The sequence below is a fragment of the Brienomyrus brachyistius genome, chromosome 11 (assembly GCF_023856365.1).
Source record: "Brienomyrus brachyistius isolate T26 chromosome 11, BBRACH_0.4, whole genome shotgun sequence".
Lineage (NCBI taxonomy): Eukaryota > Metazoa > Chordata > Actinopteri > Osteoglossiformes > Mormyridae > Brienomyrus > Brienomyrus brachyistius.
In genome coordinates this window covers 14,053,655-14,074,228 of record NC_064543.1, presented here as the reverse complement: position 1 = coordinate 14,074,228, position 20,574 = coordinate 14,053,655, and the positions used below count along the sequence as shown (strand labels likewise).

The following is a 20,574-nucleotide window of genomic DNA, read 5'->3' as shown; positions in this document are numbered from 1 at the left end:
CATCCATCTTCTAGCCACTTATCCAGTACAGAACTGCAGTAAACCTAGAGCCTGCCCCAGAAGGGTGCAGAGCAGGGGGTGACCCCGGACAGTATGCCAAAACATGCATCATGGGCATTTAAGAGACACTAATTTCCCTGCCCAGGTGTTTTTGGATTTGGACTTCAGCAGGAAACTGGAATACCCAGGGGAAGCCCAAACAGCATCAGCTCCTCACACACAAGGTGGGGTTAAGATTCAAACCCCCAGCTGTATTAGGCGACTGTGCTGCTCACTCAACCACCGTGTCACTCTTCTGTCTATTCTGTTGGTTCAGGTTTTATTCATTCAGAACTGAAGGTTTGCCTTCCGTTATGTATCTATGTGCTTATAGAGATGAAATTTGCAAATGTAGGGATATCTGGGCACAGCTGGTGCCACGATTGTGGTAGAGGAATGTAAAGTACCTCACCTGAGTTACGGCAGTTAGCCTCCAGTTTTTATAAAAACTGTAAACACTGTTAGTTTCCTTGAAAATAATAACAATTATGCATCCCTGGCTAACATGCAGACACATGCATGCTTAAATGTCCCCAAAATCCCAATCAAAAAGGCTTCACACTCGTATTGTAAAAATGATTCTTTAATGTAGAACAAAATCAGAGCTCAGCTCCAAAGCGACCCCTGCTCAAGCCGCCCATCATACCCAGTCCCACCAAAAGAAAGGACTGGGGGGAAAATCAACCAATAAGATCACAGTCTGCTCGGCTAAAATAAAAAAACAGGAGAGGCGAAAAACCCAGAATGTACCATCAAAACACTGCTGGGTTGGGCTTGATGACAACACCCCTCCCCCATGCATCACACATATACATATGCATGAAATACACAGGGACACACCCATCTGGTTCTCCTAGAGCAGTGTTTCCCATCCTGGTTCTCAGGGACCCCCAGCCGGTCATCATTTTTTCTCCCTGCCAGACTGATCACATTTTTGCTCCCTCCCAGCTCCCCACTAGGGAGCTGTGAGGAAGCAAAAACATGGACTTGTCGGTGGGACCCCAAGGACCAAATTGGGAAATGATGTCCTAGAGTCTAGATGTCCTTCAGCCTTACAGCCGCCACCAGCTCTTCCTGCTTGAGGCACAGGTCGGTTGGAGGAAGGGCCCAAAAGTCAGGATTAGCAGCTGGCCGGGGAAGACCAGCCAAGGGACAGAAAACACCAGAAAGCCCAGCGAGAGGCAGAGAAACATGCTACCAGTGCAGACAAGGGGCAAAGGAAGGTCACGGGCATTGAAATGAAACTGGGAGAGAATTCTGTAAGGCTAGAAGCAACATCAGCCAGCTTGGTTCCCTAATGACTGCAGGCCAGTGACATTATATAGAACATCTCAACGCTTTTTACATTACATAATTTGAATGGAATGTCTCAAGATATTGTTTTTTTTTTGGACACAAAGAATAGTCATATGGGGAAGGGGAGTTTTGTATTGCCCACCCAGCAAGAACCCATTACTCTACTGAAGCCACACAAACATCAACAATCACATATAAACACGTACAACACATTAAAGATGACACTGGAAGTTCTAAAGGGGTGCGGGAGATGCTTTGCCCGTATGGCTGCCCCCCACCCAGTCCACAAATCAAATAAGCTCGGTGAGATAGCAGAGTGGAACACTGTCAGAAACAAATACGCAATCTACTAAACAAAGACAAACACAGTCTATTGAACATATACAGCCATATGGACAGACAGACTGGTTATCCCGTGTGTGCAAGGTGGCAGGAGCCCTGGATTTTGCTCACCAGCTGGAAACTGCTATGTGTCTCAAGAAATTGGGACTGTGGCCAGTCCATTTCAGAGAATGGCTGCTCTCTGTATCAACCCCCGTGGGACCCATCTATAATACGACACGCGCCCTTCTCCACAAAAAAAAAATGGGCGAGTAAGGTGCACACACGTGTAAATATATGTGCAGGGCTACTAATGGTATGAAGCGTAGCTGGCACAGTTATCCGTGGTGATATACGTTTGGCCCTGAAGGATCTTCATTAGGATAGAAAAGATATTAGGACATTGTTTAAGCAGGCCCGTGGGCAATGTCTTATCTTTAGGAATGCAACTCACCATTCATGAGTTTGAGTTAATGTAGTCAAAGCCATCACTCAATATTCAGAAGGTAAAAGTAGATTTATGTTTTGGAGATGGTACAATGACATTTATACCACAAGTCTTTAGGAAGAGACTTAAAATATGTTTATATTACAGTACATAACTGACAGACAAAATGAAAAACATTTCTGCGGAGGATTTTGTGTGTCCTTGAACTGAGGGAGACAAATTTTTATTTGTAGGCTGCAACAGGTCGAGCTTCTAGCCTGTGCTGATGAATGGATGGAGCCCCTCATTGGCCCCATTTAATAGGCCACACATAGTCACACCTTTATTGGTCACTGGTTTGCACAGATGTGGCACCTGCTCCTCCAATGAGGCAAGATGCAAATTGCCTAAAGAGAACCATATGCAAAGGGGAATAAAAAAAGCTATATATAAGAAAGTCAATATGTATATGCATGAAAAGTTTTATGCAAGTATTGCTTTTTTACATTATATACTTTTCTGAAGAAGTAATTAACGGTGAGAAAAGGAGGGAGGGAGAGAAGACGGGAGAGAGGGCGTGTCAGCTAAGGCCAGTAGTACCGCCCACTCGTGCAAACATGCTACCTAGCACACTGACACAATGGGCAAGGAGCTACAGGACTGGCAAAAGTACAAGCCGAGTGACAGACGAACAGAAAGACAGACGGAATGCACCCTCTGCACGGCCCCGCCCTCGGATCCATCGCACTCTCCTGGCTGCCAGAGCTGGCCGCGTCTCTTGGTGAAACAAAACAAAAAAGGAAACAAACAATGCACCTTGGATGCTACCAGGTGACTCAAAAAGCCAAAGGAAAAGAATGTCTACTATAAAAAGGACCTTTGCCGTTGGGTCTTGGAGGATACAGAAGCACGTTCCCAAAACCTGCCTTTTAACAGTTATACTCTTCTGCTTTTGCTCTACCAAGTAAATACTATTCACCTTTACCAGGCATCTAAAATCTATACAGTACTGTCCTTTTTAAAGTTTCTTTCTTTATATATATATATATATATATATATATTTATATTTATATATATTTATACACTGTACAAAGTTGGCATAAAATAAATAAAAATACATCAAATTAGATCTTACACATCACAACCGTGTGTTGAAAGCCAAAGCAGTCTGTTGGGTAGGTGCAGCAGTGGTTTGGAGAAAGGGAGAGAGAACTAAGCCAGCTTCCGCAGAATAAACACACACATATACTTTGGATATCTTTCAGGCAATTTCTCATTGATGCTTCTTCTATTTGCTGTTTATTAATATTTCTTTGAAACTGGTCAACTGATTGTTTGCCAAATATAAAAGATTTGCGTATAAGAATCCCTGAATGTAGCAGCACATCTGAGGTGAGCTCCCATTTTCCCTAATGACATTCCTTAACCTTGCCCTTGGAAAGGGACTGATTTTTCTGCTCGTGTTTGTACTGGATGCCACTTGCTGAAACAAACAGCACTAGTGCCAAATCCTAAAGTGAGTTGTATGTTTCCATTTAAAGCTGAATGAATTTGCGCTTAAATAGCATCCCACCCCTTTCCCTGCTGTGGTGGGTGGTAGGATCAGCCAGACTATAGCCTGCATCGAAATCTGCCACCTTCCCAGCCCCCCCCCCCCCCTAACATTTACAAGCCCCGCCCACCGATCAGACCTTCGCCAAATCCTGGGAGGCAGCATATGGGTGACTAGAAGGAGAGGCTGTAAGAATAGCCGTACAGAGCAGCCAGCCCACCTTTAAAAGTAGAATAATTTTAGAAAGAGTCACTTTGAGCAGACTGGTGTCTGGACTTTCTGTTCTGACACCACGGCTTGGTTTTCCACACAGAATTAGACAATTTCCATATCACTAGGGAAACAAGTATTGTAGTGGATAATAAACAGAGCTATTAATCGTGGAAGGACAAACTATGCTGTCTATTCAGGTGTCCAACAGAGGGATAAAGAAACATAAAACAAAGCCCCCTTCAAGCAAACAAACACCGGGATGTTATTATTCTGCCCAGTGCGGCTGGCTTAATGATTAGTGACAGTAGTGTAATGTGTGAGAGAAGTGGGAGACCTACTCTCGCAGCACTGGACATACTGACTGCTTCTGCTAAGAGTGTGTCCCGGCAGCCACTGTCTCACTCACACTCTTCCCATGTGAACGTGTATGACCATGCAGGCCTCATTCCCAGGAGAGGCCAAGCTAGGCAGGAGGCCTGAGACCTTGCAGAATAAAAATACCAGGAGGGAGGCATGGGGCTACTGGACCCAGCCTGTGGTCATGGTGAGACATCCACTGTGCCGAACAGGTGAGAGCTGCCACGGGCCCACAATGGTGCCTCGAGGGGCGCCCCCTGATGGAGACTGGAAAAAGTAAGCAGCATCACCTGAGAAATCCCTCAGCCTCAAACACAGAGCCCTTCGGCCTCCATAGTGCCTGACCACCCTAATCTAATATTATGGATCAAGGCATGGTTTGGGTGCCTTGGATGTACTTCTCATGAAATATTGGTCACTTTATCAATAAATATTTAGGAATAGTTGTAGAATCGAAGGTGTAGCACTAGGTCTCTCCCCCCAGCTCCCAACCCCACGCCATCCCTAAAAAACACAAAAACATCAAACGCCCTTATTCAAGAAGGGCTTTTATAATCATCAGCACTATCACCATAAGGATCATTATTATTTTCTTCATCATTTATAGTGACAAAACCAAAAATTTGTATACAACAAATAGTCATCGATTCCCCTCAACAATCTGTACAGAAAAAGGTCTGGTCTCCTCTGTGCAGAAGCAGAATGACCAGGAGGAAGAACACCAACTGCACACACACACACACATACACACACGCACGCACGCACACAATCAGTCATATGTAAACACAACATTATTGTTATTACTCTTGTTACTGTCATTCATATTTAAATCCTTGTTATTTCAAGCAATGCTTAATTCAACCCAATGAGGGAAGAAGTCACATCTAGATGCATCACATGCGTAAAACAATGACTGGGCTGATCTGGCAGAGGCGGAGTCTGACTGAGTGGGCGGGGCCAGAGACTACATGCCTGACAGACACGTTGGCTTGCCACTGAAAGCGAACCCTGCTTAACAGACAGATCCTGTCCTATCTCACATGTCCAAAAGCAGGGGTATAGGAACCAGGGGGAAAGGGGGCATGTGTGCCCCCAATATTCAATTTAGCTTCATTCGTACCTCCAAAATATTTAGACTTTTACATTTAAATTATTATGTAGTGTCTCCTCCAGTACCAAACCCTTTCCTATGCACTTGTCCACACAAGCTGTTGACTGAGGACAGGAGAAGATCAGCAGCAAGACTGAGCCTTGCAGAAGGTTAAAGACCAAACAGTGCATTAATGATCATCCAGCAGGAGCGCACCAAGTATGACAGGTGGAACTAAAGAGGTGTATCTGCCTGGAGTGAATGACAGACTTGGGTGCAGGCTGGCAGATTTACTGCTGAAATGGAATCAGGATTAACACAAAGTTTTTGGCTGGAAATGAACAGATCGGTTATAACTGGCTGCCGTTTCAACCCCTACAACAGTGCTTCTCATTTCCTGACTTCCTTTCTCTCTCTCCTCCTCACCTGTCGTTCTGTCATGATCTATTTTAGAGGTTACTTTTGCCAGTCATGCACGTGTGCACAAAACACACACACAAATAACCTCTCAACTTGATTCATGCAAACCTGAATCAAATCAATGATTTCTGTGTATGTCAGTTTAAAGGCAGTATGTCTATTCACACAAAGAGCAATAGAGGCACCAGCTACTTGGGGGTCTTGTCATTACGCAGCCAGCATGATGCAATCACCCGGAAATACCTACGCTGAATTCTGCAGTACACAACATTAATATACCATGGTATTTCTGTGCTGTTTTACTAGCTGGGTCGTACCCTGCCCCCCTTGCATACAGCATGGAAAATATCTTAAAAGCAAATAGACACTCATATCTATCCATATCTGCAAGTTTTCCTTCCAACTCATTCCTGGGCTTGAGTCGGTGTGTCGCCTCCCCATAAATGTCACGGGGATCAGAAGCGACACATCAGTCCAAACGGCACAATTTGTTACAGATCTGCCACAGAAGCAGGATCCCTCTGCTCTGACGGGCAACGAAAGGCTCCACCGAGCGTCTGATGAGCGTGGCCATCATGTGCCATCAAACCGCTCACTGACTCGACCCAAATAGTGTGCTGCATGGGGGGGGGGGGGCACATCCACTGCTGCAGGTTAGCAGGTGAAGAAAGAGGTGCTCGCATAGGACAGAACTGGCTCAGCCGCAAATTTAATCTGTTCACTGCAGCTTGTTGGGTCACTATTTAATGTGTCCAGTAGAGAAGTCGCAGGGATACAGTGTAGGCCTTGGTGGCCGAGGAGGATTAACCAAACGTTTGACACACAGCTGCACAACCCCTACGAGCCTCACAGACAACACCACTAACATAGGCTATAAGACAATTAAGAAAAACCAAAAGAAACTCAAAAAGCAAGGACTCAGGCAACGACGACAGCCATGCAACATACCACTGCAAGCCTGGTACAAGCACTGCACCAGTGTCCTGTCCCTTCCTACGACAAGGACCTAGTTCAAGCTATAAATGCTCACTAGATAAAAATTGAGGCCAGCACAGCTCGTCATATTGGCACAAAGCTGTTATTCAGAGTGATTTATGCAGCAGCCAGTATTTAAAGTCTGAAGCATAGTTTTCAGTACCATCTGGCAGGCGGATGTGATGCCTACCTGTCTCACTGGTGCGCGCACATGCTCAGTAATAGCCTCCGTGTCACTGTTCTCTGCACGTGCTCAATAGCATTCCATGTTCTTACTGATCTGTGAACATGCTCAGTAGCTCCTCCACCCACTTATGCCTGTAGGCATTTGCTCTAGCAAGAGCAGCGATCCTTCCTTGTGCCACTCTTCCCTCTTGAGTCATTTAGAATCCATGGGATCCCCTTTCCAGCTGTTTACTAATAATCATTTTCTATATTTGTAGGAATTTAGGTCATGTTGTATTTGGTATAGCATATAACTTTACTATTATATCAACACATATAAACAGCAAAGGCTTTGATTGCCTTTTGAGATTCTTTTTCTTCATGCACGATAACTAGTGCAGTTGTTATTTACACAATAGCCATTATTTACACCGTTTTAAGTGTTGAGTGTTGCCAGTGGAAGGTCTATTGGCCCACAGAAAATAAGATATTGATCTTGTCAGTGACAGGTGCCTCCCAAACCTGCCCACGATGCACATGGCTTTCCCCTGGGAAGAGCACAGCTGCACCATCCCATTAAATGAGCAGGCCGTCCGCTGAAGCAGCACAACTGCACCAAAAATACAGGATGCCCTTTGTAAAGCACCAGCACCAGTGTAAAGCCCTCACTAAACTGGACGATAATAAAGTTCCCCATTTTTGACACCTCTACAGCAGTGACAGAGCAGAGAGCTTACAGTTCCCCCGGCAACATGGCCACAATGCTCTGGGTGTAATAGACTTAGTGATCCTGCCAACACAGTTAAGTCACACACATGCCATCAAGCCTTAGTCACTCTGGCAAGCATGTGGCCCGCTGGCCCTGCTGCCCTGGCATGACTCTATAAAGAGCGAGTCACTAGCTGCTTTCTGCATCTCTATAACCAGGCAGGAGCCAAAGCCAACAGAGACAGGTCCTCCGCCCCAACAGACTCCACCTCCACAGGGATGCTGGCCCGCTGTAATGCCCTCCCTTGAAAATGTGTAACGATTGCATTTCAGCATCAGTCTTATTATTATTACTATTATTATTTTTCAAAAAGTGCAGCTCAAACTCAACCACAGTCCCTCACCTCTAAATGTGAGGGGATTTTGTTGAGTAAATACAAGAAAGAGGAAGAAGCATGAGAAGAGATGAAGGATGCAAGGGGAGGAGTTAGATAAAAAGGGGCAGAAGAAGGAACGAGGCCATAGGACCTCATGAGCACACTTTACACGCTTTATTTTTTTTACACACTGAGGCAGGCTCACATACGCACACACCAACACACACACGGGCACTCATCAGCGCAGATCGGGGGAAGGTTGAGAGGAGTCCTCTACAGCTAAAGGGTCCCTGCAGCAGTGCGCCCCCCAGCTGTAGGTACGGAGATCACATAAACACAGGGCAACTCGAACCACTGACGCCCTCATACATACACACACAGTGTGGCTAAAAAATGGGATTTTTGCATCTAGTTATCACTGGAGTCTGGAAGAACGCTTTGATAAGTTATTTTTTATCATTTGTTTTGTATTGAGGAAAAAAACAACATGCGTTGACCGTTGTTGATTTTGTTTTCCTTCCTTCTGTCATGGAACAGCCTGGAACAGCCTGCCCTGTATACTGCTGTCATTTTTGTTTCATTCCAGTTCAGTTTGTTTCATCTTTTGTGTTTTTCTTTTTTTTAATTCTACTTTGTTGGAGATACACACAGCACCTACGGCACACGAAGACGACGAGGGATCCAGAGAAGGGGAAGAGTCACCATTACTGTACCAGCGACTGGAGACAGAAAGAAAGAGATTGAAAGGGAAAGAGGCCCATCAGGTCTTTCTCAGTCACGAGTCCGTATCCCATCCTTTTGTCTCCAGGTCGTTAGTGGCATTTGTTTTTTTTTTTTTTTTTTTTTTTTTTTTTTTTCGGGCTGTGCCATCTTCATGATACTTTTCTGTTACTTTCTGTTTGTTTAGTTAAACAGAGAAAGACACAGATCTAAGGAGAGTGAGCAGACATGGGAGTGTGGGAAGCCTCCTGAACAAACACACGGCGGGGTGGCGGGGAAACAGGGAGAGCAGGGGCGATGACTCCATAAAAAGGGGCCTAAATCAGACTCGGGAAGGGCATCCTTCACCAGCAAATGGTGGCAAGACATGGCAGCAGGCAGGAATAGTAACTCCGGGGCCTGAACTGAAGGCCCAAAAGCAGGGTGCCTCACTGTCTTACCACCAGTCCAACGCCTTGTGGGGCAGCTGTTTACTTAAATATGATGTAGTATTGGAGCATCTTACTGTACAAATGGTATTATTGTAAGGGGCTGCCAAGTAAATGGCAAGAATATTTTACAGAGTACAATGTACAAAACAAGATGGGGCCACTGAAAAAAAAACACACTTCCACAACAGCAAAAGTACAGCCTGACAATCGGACAACCGGAAACAGTGGAACCACTGGCTGAAGGAGACCTGGAGATGATCCAAAAGACAGGGAGATGAGAAGGGAGAGATGAACAAGAGGATGGGACAGAAAGAGAGGAGAGCAGAGTCTGAAGGATGGCTAATTGTACCCGTGTTTCGCAGCCTGGCTGCGAGTCAGTCTTGTGCATAAGGACAGGGTTAGAGAAAAAGGGACAAGGGCACGTAAGGGGCAATGGGGTGATGGGTCAGGGAAGAGGGGGGCATTCAGGCCTTGAGGGCATGCCACTGGGCCACTGCAGTACGTGGGTGTCCCATCATATCCTTCCAATGCTTGACCTCTGCAGGACCACTCTTCCAGGACAGGTATATCTGATGGAGGAAAAGAAAGAATGATTCCCTAAAAAGCATCCTGCAAATACATCTAAAAAAAAGGAGCCACATTTTCAGCACTTTAAGCAGAACCTGATTCTACTGAAAAAAAAAGAATTTTCTAGAATTTTTTGTAAGTAGTCTTTACTCATAACACACACAAATGCAACATGAATTCCATTAAGGAATAAACATTTAAAAATAATCTCTGTCTTTTTGTGCTATGATCTATATAGTACAATTGTGCTTTAAAAATCAATAAATAAGCTGCAGTTATCCAAGATCGCTGTCACTTAAGTCAGCCTTTTTCGATTGCAAAAGAAGAACTAGCAAAAGTGGAGCTGTTGACTGGACTCATTGACTGGTTTTTCTGTACAGCATCAATCAGCATTGGTTCCAGCCCATATAAAAATGTCCGTCTGTCCGTTCCATCCATCCATCCATCCATCCATCCACCTCCCAACTCATCCTACTCAGGATGGCAGGGATGCCTGGAGCCTTTCCCAGGCAGCACATGGAACAATTCTTGGTTACATCTTGGATGGAAAGTAATGACATCATCCATGTAAAATTCACCAGATTTGCATAGTTCTAGGAAAACACTCAGATCAAAGTAAATTATTATTTAAATAATTTATGTAGTACGGCAGGTTGTGGAATGAACTTTTGCAGGACAGATGAACAAGACTGCATGATTTAATGAAAGCCAAATTCTTTTAATAATCAATAATCTAGAGAGAGGACTGTGATTCTGTCCAGGATGGACCCCTGCATTGTGCTCTGTGCTGGCTGGGCTCCAGGCTGACTCACAACCCTGAGACCTAGCAGGAGTCAGAAAAATGATAGATAGATGCAGTTAGAATACAATTTCTAAGAGGTGCTTTAGTAATCATCATACAACAGTTAGTTACGACTAAGAAATCTGACTGGACAAGAGGTGTTCTATGAGTGCTGTTATCGGAGTATAATTGCACTTGGACATATCGCATCAGCTGTATCACTGCACTTTACAGGTGTATCTAAAAAGCGTTGCTTATGCCTCATTCCCACCAACACGGAGCTGGTGCTGGACTGATGCTCGCAGGAGAACATGTCCGCATTTCCACCGGTTGCAAAAATGAATGTAGGTGGAAATGAAAGTAAAGAAAGGGTTCCTGTGTATTACGTTTTGTTGAACTATTTTGATCTGTTTCGGATTTTAAGCTTTTATAAGCTGCCAAAACCGTGAAAAGGGTTTCAGAGTATGACTGGTGAGCCCTGTCTCTACTGCCTGTATCCACTTTTGTCTCCTTAAAAGCTCCCCATCTGTGTGCGTGTTTATTCTTTATTCTCGCTCGTTGTTTTACATTTTAAGGATTGTGCAATAAAAGAGTCTGCTAATACAGTAAATGAACTTTGCTGTCTGCCTCATGATCTCCTCAGCACTCGAGCACCACGATATTTAATTTATTAGACCTGTGGCATGATTTTAATTTACAAGGGAAAGTTATTCCGCTAATAAGCTGGCTAGTTGTTTCACTGCTGGCACCGGTGATATTAGACTAATCTATATCTGTTATGGATTGAATTTTCCGGGTATGCAGAAGGTTTTGGACGCGTCCCATTTTCGCTGGTGTTAAGAGAACTATTTTGCGGTTGTACTCCGATATATAACGGCTGCGACAAAATATAACTTAGTACAAAAAACCCTTTAAGAAAGACAACAAAAAGATCAATCCTCCAGCTCCTTCAATGCCCTCAAATCTGCCCTAACCCTAAATAAACCTCACTGAGCTGATCACGGAGATGGAAAACTTATTGTAGTATCTAGGTGTTTTCACTGAGGAGAGTTAAAAGAAAGGTCTAGCTAGTACTTCCAAAAGTACTACATACTTCTATGTAGTACCAGGTAGGACCCCCTTTTGTTTTTAGAATGACTTCAAAGTTTGGCATCCCTTTTAAATTAGATCTTCCTAGATGTCTTTCTGCACACTGCTGTTGTACTGAGCTGTTATTTTTGCACTCCTGGTCTTCCTGTTAGCTTTAACGAGTCTGGCCATTCTCCTCTGACCTCCCTCATTAACAAGATGTTTTCGACAGTACAACTGCTGCTGACTGGATGCTTCTTATTCATTGCATTATTCTCAGTAAACTCTAGACACTGTAATAAGTAAAAACCCCAGGAGGATGGCTGCTTCTGAAATTCGGGAACCGCCATGTGTGGCAGCACCACACCACATCTAAAATTACTTGGATCACATGGCTTAGCTGATCTAATGCTTAGCCACACAGTAAGCGAACCTCGACCATGCCTTTATGACATACATGTGTTGTAGCTATATGATTATTTAGAGGAATAGGCTGAATGTACAGTGCCTATAGAAAATCATCACAGCCTGTCAATTTTTCCTTATTATTATGACCCCCACCAGCAAAGAGAACATAGCATTTAAAAAAATCTGAACAATTCCTTTAGTTTAACTAGAAAAGATGATGTCAGAACTACAACACTCTATTCCTTGGACAGCCCAATCACTCAGCCCCCCCCCCATTTAATCCCTATTCCTCCCACACACCCCCAAACTTTACAATGTCTAAAATTACTGGATAGATCAATTGCAAATGTGAACGCCAATAAATGTGTTTTACCTAAATGCTTTGAGTCTTGGTCATGACACATAACCTATTCCTTTATTACACATTCAACTTCCATACCAATTTGCACAATCTGTCCTCACCAGTTAGGTGGTTAACTGTATTTCTTAGTGTATGTCTTGAATTAATGTTATGAATTGCTATGCTCACACTTTGGTCACTTGTGTTCTTGCCTAAAAAAAACATGCCCACAAAGCCAGAGGCTGGAGTTAAGTGCTCAAATACTATGGGTTTTAGGGCAGTTAATTTACTTTGTCAAATCTTTGAAATAATGCATAATATGCCTTCCGTTCCTTATTCTGCTAGACCACCCACTTGTCCAAACAAAGTTTCAACCAATTCTACGGTGGAAATTAGGGGTTATAGTCATCTAATACTTAATATTGTGGATGGTAATAATCAATACAAACCACTTGTCCAAACAAAGTTTCAACCAATTCTACGGTGGAAATTACATCATGGAGCCCATATCTTTATAACAATGCTTAATGAGTTTCAAATTGTGGTGTGGCGGTTAGCACCGTAGCCTCGTGCCTCTGGGACCTGGGTTCCACGTGTGTGGAGTTTGCATGTTCTCCCCTGTGTCGCTGTAGGGTTTCCTCCAGATACTCTGGTTTCCCCCAACAGTCCAAGGACATGTTAATTGGAGTTGCCAAAGGTGTGAATGGTGTGTGTGTGAGAGTGTGCCCTGTGATAGGTTAGTGCCTCATCCTGGGAAGTTCCCTGCCTTGTATCCATAAGCTCTGGACACCCTTCAACCCTGAACAGGATGGAGAGATAGAAGTCTCAGATTCCAAATTTATTTCCCTGCTCTTTAAAGGACAAAAACTATGCTTTGTCGTCATTTAGTTACCAATTACATTAAAAAGTATCAGGTAGATGTTTATGAATTTATCTTTTAAATAATAACTTACTTATAACTAACATTTGTGCACTTCATAACTATGTGGGGGGCAAGTTTCACTGAATGAAAATTCTGTAGTATAAAAAAAAATACTGCCATGTCACTGCGTAAGCCTACACTACACCTCTCCTAAAAATTCTTAAAGCCCAACTTTAATTAAATTCCCCCAACAAAATATTGGCAACATCCCCACAATTAGTTTCGCTGACTGGCTACCAGGCTGCTACCAATAAAATATGCCGAGCAGGGATGCTGGCAAGAAAAGAAATTATAAAAATCATATCCTGACCCAAAGTTTGAGAATCACTGACCTGTACAATGTTCCTGGGAAGTTTGAAAATGCCCCCTTTCCGCCATTTACCCATTGCTGTGCCAATTTTGGGGCAATTTGTCTCAAAATTTATACAGATCCAGATCTTCACCCATGCAATGTGTCGGCAAAGTTTGGAAAATATCCAACAAATAATTTTTGACCTATCATGCACAAAATCAAGTGTCTGATGCTGCCCTTCTCATTGCTATCACTATGTGACACTGCTTCCATGTTGGTGCAATTTGTGTCAAAGTATGATCTGGTCCAGATCTTCACCCTTATAACATATCTGCAAAGGTTGACAGAGAGCTGTCAAGCAGTTTTTGAATTATGGCGGTAATGGGATCAAGTGTCTGAAACAGCTCTTTTTTGCCATCACTATGAGGGACTACTTAAATTTTGGGGCAATCTGTCTCAAAATTAGAGAATTTCCTGTTTGTCACCCAAACATTGTGTTTGGAAAATACTTTCAGAGTTATTGTTCTTTTTAAGCCGTAATAAGATAGATGACATACATCATTCACAAGGTCAAATGTCATCTGCTTTCACCCTTACCTTTGTTGCTCTTAAGCACCACTGCCTCAATTTTGAGGCACAGGCAATTCCAGTCATTCACTCATACAATGTGTCTGCAAAGCGTGAGAATGATCCTTCAAATAATTTTTGAGTTATTGTACTAACAGGCGTTAAAACTGCCCTTTTCTTTGTTATGACTATACAGTACTGCTTCTGTTTTGGTGCAGTCAATCTCAAAATATGATCAGTTCCACATCCTCACCAAGTGGTAAGTTTGAAAAAAACCGGCCAAATACTTATTAAGTTATTGTCCTAACGAGAAAGTTATCAGTCCCCAAGCCATCTGGGGACTACAGTTAGGGAAATACCTAGTTCAGACAAATTATCACTTCCTTCCAAGTGACCTATACAAACCTGCTCAGGTATCAGATCATCCACAAGGGCGGTTAGAGTCTACCTAACATCAACTGAAGTGGTTTTTATTACTTCAAAATTAAACCATCTCTTCCTCAAGGATTCCACTACTAGCAGTGCATGGCAACACAAAGAATTCAACACTGTCGGAAAGGTACTTCTAAAAGCACTTCAAGATAAAGTTATGGAAAGCACAAGTTAGGCGAAGGATATAAAAAAATTTCAAAGGCTTTGACAATCCCTCTGAATACTGTTCAGAGCATTATTAAGATGTGGAGAGCAGATGGCACCATCAATACCTTGCCTAGATCGGGCTGACCATCTAAACTAGATGACCAGAAGGATACTGATCTGGGAAGCCACTGAGTAGCCAATGGGAACTTTGAAGGACTTACAAGTCTTTAGGGCTGACATTTGTAAGTCTGTGCATTTGACAACAATCTTTACACAAAGCTAGCTTGAATGGCAGTGTGGCAAGAAAGAAGCCTTTTCTGAAAAAGTGCCATACTGAGTGTCGTTTACACTAAAATTAAAAAAAAACTTGGAAGATTGCGATGCCATGTGGTAAAAGGTTTTATGGTCAGATGAGACTAAGGCTGAACTTTTTGGATTTAACTCCAAGTGCTATGTCTGGCGGAAAAGCAAACACAGCACACCGCCCAAAACAAACCATACCTACTGTGAAGCATGACGGTGGCAACATTATGTTGTGGGGGTGTTTCTCTTCAGCAGAAACTGGGCACTTGGTCAGGATTGAAGGGAAAATGGATACTGCCAAGTACACCCAAAATTTTGAGGAAAATATGCGGCCTTGTGCTAGACAGCAGAAGATGGGAATGTGGTTCACTTTCTAGCAGGATAATGACTCTAAACATGCCTCCGAAACAAACAATGTGGTGGCTTCAGGACAAGAAAGTCCTTGAATGGCCAAGTCAAAGCCCTGATCCAAATGCGATCTGTGGATGGACTTGGAGAGCAGTCCATTGTCACTCACCATAAGATCTGACTGAACATGAATCATTATGCATGGAAGAATGGGCAAATACTCCAAAATCTCGGTGAAGCTGATACACACATTGAAATAGCTGACGACTGCAATTAAAGCAGGATGTGGCTCTTCTAAATCAGGGTACTTATCACTTTTACGAATGTTTTTCTTTTTTATACATTTTCATAACTGTTACCTTTTATGTTACTTGAACGTTGTCAGGTGAAATGTGCAAATAAAGCTGGGAAAAGATGCTTGCAATGGGTTTTGAGGTCAATCTATATGATGAAAAACAGTCACTCTTTTAAACGGGGTATGATGAATTTCTATAGGCACTGTACCATTGTTTTACAGCATGAAAATCACTACGACAGGATCCCTAGCTACCGTAAGTATGTTGCACATTGCTCAGTGCCTTCTGCTCAGGAGCATCGTGGTGTCAAGCATCTAGAAACACTGGGATGCAGTGATCAGTTTCAGTTCCTCAATATAAGCCTCAAATGCAGTGGATAAGTACCTTGCCAATAACATCATTGCGACTGAGTCTGTCTTTGTCCATGACAGTGATGATAATGGTGGTTTCTCTCAGGACATGGGCAGGCACATCAAAGGGGAAGGACTCGTTGAACACGGGGTTCAGGCATCGCTTCATCACCACTGTCTTCTTCTTCTCCACACGCTTATCCTTGTGCATGAGCCACACCTTCACATAGGGATCTAGGGTAGGGAAGAAGTGAATATGGCAGACGGCAAAGCTACTTCAAGCATAGCCAGACAATGGGGTTCTACTCTAACCCTCCTCCCCTTTTGAAATATTCTATATTCCCAGAGTTAGCGGCAGGAGTGATACCTGAGGTGCCCCCGATGTCCATGGCTTTCAGATTACGGGCCTTGATAATGCTCACAGTGATGGTGTTAGCTGTAGGGTTGTAGCACAGGGACAGGAGAAGGTCCCCACGGCTTCCCTGAACAGACACACATAGAAGCTTTATGCCATGCTCACTCAGGAGTGCTTCTAATCTGCTCATCATCCGTTTCCTCTAAACAAACCTTTATTTTTCCCATACAAGATTTAAATGGTATTTCGCAATACAGATTAATTAATTTCAGGAACTGCATTGTTTCCATGCAAAAATGGGAAGTGCTAATGGCCAGATTGACCAAAAAACATTTTGGTTTTCTTAAGGTTTCAAAACCGTAGCATCAATTACTCTTCAAAAGAGCAGTCAGGTAAAACCACATTGGGATATAAATGTGCATAAATTAATGGACTTTTTCATCACACCTGGTTTTATCAGGGTTTTATATAACAAAATCAAGCATAACAAAGCTGTGTACTATTTCTTACAGCAAACAGTCACCAAAGAGCTATTGGCATATAAAACACTTTTTCTGTCCTGTACTCTGTGACTGAACAGTACCTGTTCTGCCTTTCTTTCGATCACCAAACACATTTTTTAATTTTCCAAGGAGGTACTCCTATTAAACCACCTTCAAAGCATTCCTCCCACTAAATGAAGTCATCACTAGCAGTCTGCCATATTCACTACAGGCCCCCATCCTTTCAGACTTACGCTGCCATCACTGCAAGGTTTCAGGTCCTTCCAGAACGTCGGCATGTGACCCAGGTCCACCTTGTTGAGAGGGACAGACACCTCTCCAATCGGGTCATTGCGGCTGAAGCGGTCATAGTCCAGCACCTGCAAGTAGAGGGTCCGCTGGACCACCTTTTCATATGGGAACCCTGTAAGATGGAGACATAAAAGTTCAGATCCAGCAGCTAATTATCATTTGCATAAAACATAATTTTTCAAAAACAGATCTTAAAAGTAAGTAGTTCAACAACGATAAACATTTGTTTAGGAGAAGTTTAATAATTGCCCTTCAGCAGTTCATTTTTAAGAAGCTACTAAGACAAACAAGACATTCATGCAAAAAGCACAAGAGAAACAGAAACATACCCTAAACAAAAACAATATAGCAAGCCAATTAAGCTCTACTGCGAGGTTTCAAATAGAGGCAGCTGAACGCTGAGAAAAATGAGAGGCAACTCCGTCTCCACACTGACCTTCAAACAGGAACGTTTCATTCCAGTGTGGGTTTAGGTTCTTCCTCTTCACCTTGGTCTCTAATTTGTGTTTCTTGTCGGGAAGAAGATAGATCTTCACAAAGGGGTCAGAAGTGCCAGAAAAGTCCTTAGCGGGCAGATCCTGTCCCTTGAGGATCTTGACGGTGAGAGTAGAGTCCTGGAAGCTATAGCCCACGCTGAACTGAATACGACCCAGTTTCTCACTGATTGGGCCCTCGTGGTCATCTTCCTCTGAGCCAGGGGACAGCTGGAAGGAAATCGCTTATAATGGGACACTCTATTGCACTGATGCACAGTGACAAAAACACACCTACAGTAAACTACAACAGAGCAATCAAACAAACAGCACCACTATGTGTAAGGAATTAAACTGAATCTACGGAATGAAGATATGTTTGTGTATTAGGATGTCATGCTCTTAAGTGAAGCCATTTGCCACACTGCTTCATAACCTAGACTTTGTCTTCTAAACCCAGATGCCTAAAAGCAGGAATAGCTCATTTGGAACACTGTGCCCCAGCCAAGAGCGAGTCATCATTTTGTGCGTGCTTTCTGAATTTTCTTGCAAGAGCGAGCAGGAAGCGAACTGAGATGTCTTTATGTCATTAGGCAGATTGGTGGCGTTTCATTTGTCGGCTAATGTTTTAAGAGGCAGGAGGTGCTCAGATGGCAGATAGAGTGCCTTCCCTACTCGCCCTCTCCTCCACTTTATCACTTAGCCCAGGGAGAGTGATAGCAATCCGCTTAAAAGGCTGCTATCTGATGGAGCAAGGGAGAGAGAACGAAGGAGATGCAGAAGGAGAGAGAGACCAAAGGCACGGCCCAAGGTTGACTTCTTGGACTGGACACTCATTATCCCTCCCTGGTATTCCTGCCATATTTCTTTCCGTCGCTTCTGCTCTCTTTGTCTATCACCTTCTTGCACTTTAAAGGAATGGCGAATGGTGATGGTGAAGCCTTATTGGTTATGTGCAACAAGCATGCGCAGGGTCAATGAGGTAAGACGTCAATCTATAACTGTCTAAGGGTTAAGCTGGAAACTAGGTGAGCTCTCACCTTAAGCATGTCACTAAATGGGTTAAGTTGTATACTGAGCAAGATTTTACCTTAATATCAGAATGAGGTGTAAGATGCATATCAGTCAATGCCTGATCTTAATAATATCAGTCTGTGGGTCAAGGATGTATGTTTGGTTTCAACATTGGTGAAATCAGCCCTGAACCTCCCCCTCTACCCCCCTCCATAGCCACATCTAAACCCTTACTGTGGGTTAATCTATGGAGTGAGCAAGACTTGATATTCATTGTAAGTCAGTGGGTTAAGCTGCATGTAAGGTAAGATTCAACCACAAGAAATGTCAATCACAGTGTTGATTTGCAAAGGACGCAACATTTGGTCGTGACAGTTTTAGTCCGTGGGTTGGACTGCTGCCTGACCAAGAACTGACCTTAATAATGTCAGTTTGCAAGTAGAGCTGCATACTGAATAAGATTTGACCTCAGCAACGTGAGTTTGTGGGTTCAGATAAACACTGAGCAGGAATCAGAAGTAACAATTTGAGATTTCACCTTTACAGTGTCAGTCAGCAGGTTGAGCTGTGCATTTAGTGAGATTTGATCTTCATGATGTCAGTCAGTGTGCTGAGTACTGAGTATGACTGAATACTAATGATAATGCACATGCTGGACTACATGCTGATGCAGCAGAGGCCGAATTCCAGTATAGATAATTCATACTACAATGCAGTTCATTCGCCCACACATATATCACGGTTACAATATACACCCACACACTCCCACAGATGACTAAACATGCACAAGCTCACGTACACACGGTATTGCATAAAATAAGTAAATGCAATACTCATACTGTATGTCCTCCCCAAAACTTTGGAAGCTCACATGACTTCATTAAGTAACATCCATCAGTACTTGTTCAATGCAAGGTCACAGGAATCCAGTCTCAAAAGAAATGGCCATAAGGTAGGAAATAGCCCAAGACAGGGTGGCAACCCAAAACAAGGCACACACACTTATTGATAACTCTACAACTCCAATTAATCTTAACATGTTTAGATGGTGAGGAGATCAGAAACTGAAACCCTGATCTCCAGCAGTGTGAGGCAACCTTGCTGAGCATAGCACCAGTGTGCCAACCATGTGTTAACTTGCACTGATTAATCAATAGCTATTCAAACTTTTCACGATAAACCATTCACACATCATTTGGATTAGCAAAGATACATTTTCAAGACGAGTACAAGTCAAGAAACTTGCAACAAGTCAGATTTTATTAACATGCTAAGACTTCTGATTGATAAATGCTATCAGTGTAACCTGAATTAATATAATGAGTTCAGAAGCACCATCTGTTTTTAGTATTATTATTGTTAACCTTTTATGATGAAACTGCAAGTCCTAAATATGTGACTCCAGAAAATTGTGCTGTTCAAATAGAGAACTGAAGCTCCATCTTTTTTCCAGATAATTTTATTCTAATAAGAGATATTTGAATATACTGTATTGTGGCAGGCTTAACAGCAGTAGGGGCACTCAGTCAGAGACTCAAACTCAAAGCAACACATCACAACCTCATATTTCGGGCAGGCAATCACAGAACTTTATGCTTTGGCAAAATTCTTCAGCATCCCCATTCTGTACTAAAGAGCCACAACCCATAAGCACACAGATCAGATGAATCGAGAGCATACTAGAGGAAACAATACATTTTGGTTACCTTGTTTTAAAATATTCTTTAAAGACAGAACATTCAGCGTAGCCTCAAATTATAATAGACTGTTTTGAATAAGGATTTGACTGAGGCTAGATAAGTTTATTATTCATTTAAAAAATAAACGAGGTCAAGAAAACGGAAACTGGTCTTGGCTCTGGAAAGCAGTGCATTCCCCAGAATTTGGCCTTTTTTATCCTGCTAGTTGGTCTTTGTGGACACACCTAATTTGGAGCTGTTTTAGACAGTATCATTACCTTTTCAAACGTAGTAACAAATTAGAGATCTTCAGCTGTGTGGGTTATTCGTAATTATACTTTGCTATT

At 42.9% G+C, this 20,574-nt stretch overlaps 1 protein-coding gene across 4 annotated transcripts in view; it reads right to left on the bottom strand.

The window, feature by feature from the left end:
* Positions 1-606: 606 nt before the first annotated feature.
* The window catches only part of LOC125751297 (synaptotagmin-7-like), a 95,422-nt gene continuing 75,454 nt past the window's right edge, over positions 607-20,574 (bottom strand). For all 4 annotated transcript variants that reach the window (XM_049029936.1, XM_049029937.1, XM_049029939.1 and 1 more), the window contains 5 exons: positions 17,498-17,765; positions 17,004-17,173; positions 16,280-16,394; positions 15,947-16,146; positions 607-9,660 (listed from right to left, as the gene is read on the bottom strand). In XM_049029936.1, the coding sequence (XP_048885893.1) occupies positions 9,556-9,660; positions 15,947-16,146; positions 16,280-16,394; positions 17,004-17,173; positions 17,498-17,765 (858 nt within the window). In that variant the 3' untranslated portion in view covers positions 607-9,555. The remainder of the gene's footprint in view (positions 9,661-15,946; positions 16,147-16,279; positions 16,395-17,003; positions 17,174-17,497; positions 17,766-20,574) is intronic.